This window comes from Austrofundulus limnaeus, unplaced genomic scaffold, assembly GCF_001266775.1.
Source record: "Austrofundulus limnaeus strain Quisiro unplaced genomic scaffold, Austrofundulus_limnaeus-1.0 Scaffold56, whole genome shotgun sequence".
NCBI classification, from domain to species: Eukaryota; Metazoa; Chordata; class Actinopteri; order Cyprinodontiformes; family Rivulidae; genus Austrofundulus; species Austrofundulus limnaeus.
The window spans coordinates 970755-973259 of record NW_013952458.1 but is presented as its reverse complement, the minus strand read 5'-3'; the positions used below and the strand labels follow the sequence as shown (position 1 = coordinate 973259).

General features: G+C 40.0%; 1 protein-coding gene across 1 annotated transcript in view; it reads left to right on the top strand.

Annotated features, from left to right (window-relative positions):
* The window catches only part of dennd3a (DENN/MADD domain containing 3a), a gene marked incomplete in the record, with an annotated part of 21904 nt that extends 19619 nt beyond the window's left edge, over positions 1-2285 (top strand). Inside the window, 5 exon segments of the mRNA XM_014009271.1 lie at positions 133-199; positions 308-380; positions 467-576; positions 658-795; positions 868-2285. Of these exon segments, the coding sequence (XP_013864725.1) occupies positions 133-199; positions 308-380; positions 467-576; positions 658-795; positions 868-1062 (583 nt within the window).
* Between the last annotated feature and the right edge of the window lie 220 nt (positions 2286-2505).

Below are 2505 nucleotides of genomic sequence, written 5' to 3'. Positions count from 1 at the left end.
ATAATATATCTTTCCAAACTCAACTGGATCTGACTGGAAATATGATAAAAGAATATCAATCTGACATTCTTCAGCTCTGATCTGACTTCAGAGGTTTGGAGTGAATTTATGAGTGTGTTGTGTTTTTTTCAGCCAAAAGGTGGCGTTCTCCTGCAGTGCTGAGGGAACCGTTATGGTTTGGGACGTCTCGACTCTACAGGTCAGTCTTTGCTTCCTAACAGAGAACTGATCACKGTCAGCTAAGGCCCATAATATCGTAAAATAAACATGTTGCACCTTTTTACTGACTGCTTTTCCACTCCTGCAGGCTAAAAGGCACTTTCGACTCTCCTGCGATCGTCTGCTRTCTGTCTACAGCTGCAGCCGGATGCTCTGGTGCTGTAGGTATCACACTGCTGCTGCAGCATTAAAATACATGAAACRTGAGGCAGATGTTTTCTGATGTATTCTTTCTCCCTTGTTGTAGGCGCAAGGGATGGTRTAATGGAGGTGTGGAGGAATGGGACTTTAAAACATCGCATAAACTTTCCAGAGCAGCAAAGAGCCACTTTAAGCTCTGCACTGCTCTTACCTGAGGTAGCGTGCAGTTTTTATTTGTCCACAATGCACTYATTTTTAGACAGTTTTAAAACTTTGTGTTTTCTTTTCKTTGATTAGCAAGAGGAGCTGTGGTGTGTGTTTTCAGACACCACAGAAGTGTGTATATGGCACACCAAAGACACTGCAAAGCCCTTCCACCGCATGGTGCTTCCAGACTGCACTGGKTGTTACTGCATGATTAAAGTGAAAAAACAGGTAAATAAGCTGCAAACACAAACATAAAAGGTCGCTCTAMATGTTGCAGTAATGTCGCATCCTTCCCTCCAGGTGTGGATCGGTGGTCTGAGCCTCAGTTCGACTAAAGGGAAGGTTTACATCGTGGACGCCGAGCGCTACGAGATCCTGAAGGAGCTCCAAGGTCACGGCGATAGGGTCACGGCGCTCTGCTCGGCTGAGGACCGGTACGTTCTCAGTGGAGCYGGCAAACAGGACGGAAAGATCGCCATCTGGAAGGTGGAGTAGAGCCAACTGGAACCAAAGGGATTTAGTTCTCAGCACCTCTGCACTGCTAAAAGAACTCCTTCTGAGCTTAAAGACCTTGGAAAGTTTAAATAAAACAAAGGGAAGATTTCCGTTGATTTCACATTTATATGAAGGACTAACACATTCTATGTAGCAACATGTTTACATGATGATCACCAGGTGTGAAGCTCTGTCATGCTTCATATTTACAGGATTGACACTTCTTTTTTTAAATAGGATGAAGGAAAAACGACTGAAATGCAACAGGATGTGCTGTCGAATCCAAAGAGTTCAATGCTTTCTAAACGTTTAAGTGTGTGTTTGTACTCGCGGACCATGTGCAATGTGGGAACACGATGTGACTGAGCTTCGCCCCCGGCCGTGCGACGGACATGAAAATCTGTAGCTCGGAGGAGTCGGACTACCGTGAAAACACGAAACTCCTCTCGGAGGTTTCACCAACGCTGTGGGAAAGCGCCAACAGGAGTTTGTTTAGGTGGAAGTTGTGCTTGAATGGTAATCTGACGATGGGAACTGGACATGTATGTTRGAGAAAAACAAAGCAGAAATGTGCTGAAACATGCGAAATGACCAAAAGTTACACCAAAAATCTGTCTTGTTAATGTTTTTTTTTACACATTTATTTTCTCTCCTGAACGTTCATACCTGTTTTGTGTTTTTAATGAAGGAAGTCACACAAAGGTCAAACATGCTCAACTTAAAGTGCCTTACAGAGCTTTATAAGTTGAAGAAACCAGCCTACACTCTATAAATGTATATCGTTTTCTAATGTTATTCCTAATATAAAGTTCTTTGCAGTAGATATGTGAACACAAAGTGATATTACCGTATTTTTTCCTCATTATTTCCCAGAGTTTAATCCTCAGGCTGTTCAGGCTCAGATTATTTGTWCACCTAGTATCACTTGAATGTAAAAATGTTTAACTTGTTATTTTTGTCTTTAGGTAATTAAGGGAACACAAGTATTAACCTCATCTGTAAACTGAAGTGACAATGCAAATCTCAATTTATTTTCATGTTTTTTTTCACTAACTTTTGTAAGATTTCGAATAAAAATATATTTCACAATTTTTGTAACCAGCAGTCAATATACTTTACAGGAAACCTTAAATGTCTTATTTTGTTTCAAAGACGCCTCCGTTTACATTTTATATTAAAAGCTTATCAACATTAGGACCAAACTTGGTCCAAAAATAAAGGAATTTTGTGTTTGGTTGATTATTTTTGTTGCAACAAAAATCTATATTGTTAATCCTGTTTATTTCCTGTTAAATGATGTTACTTTTATAGGTTGTGGTTATGAAAGATTTACCAAATCGTGTCTGTCATWGCCAAACAGCTTCTTCTGCTGTTGACTCCTTTTTGGTGGTATTAATTGAATTAAACGACTGAAATCGAAAGAAACAAGAGTTTGGTAGTTTA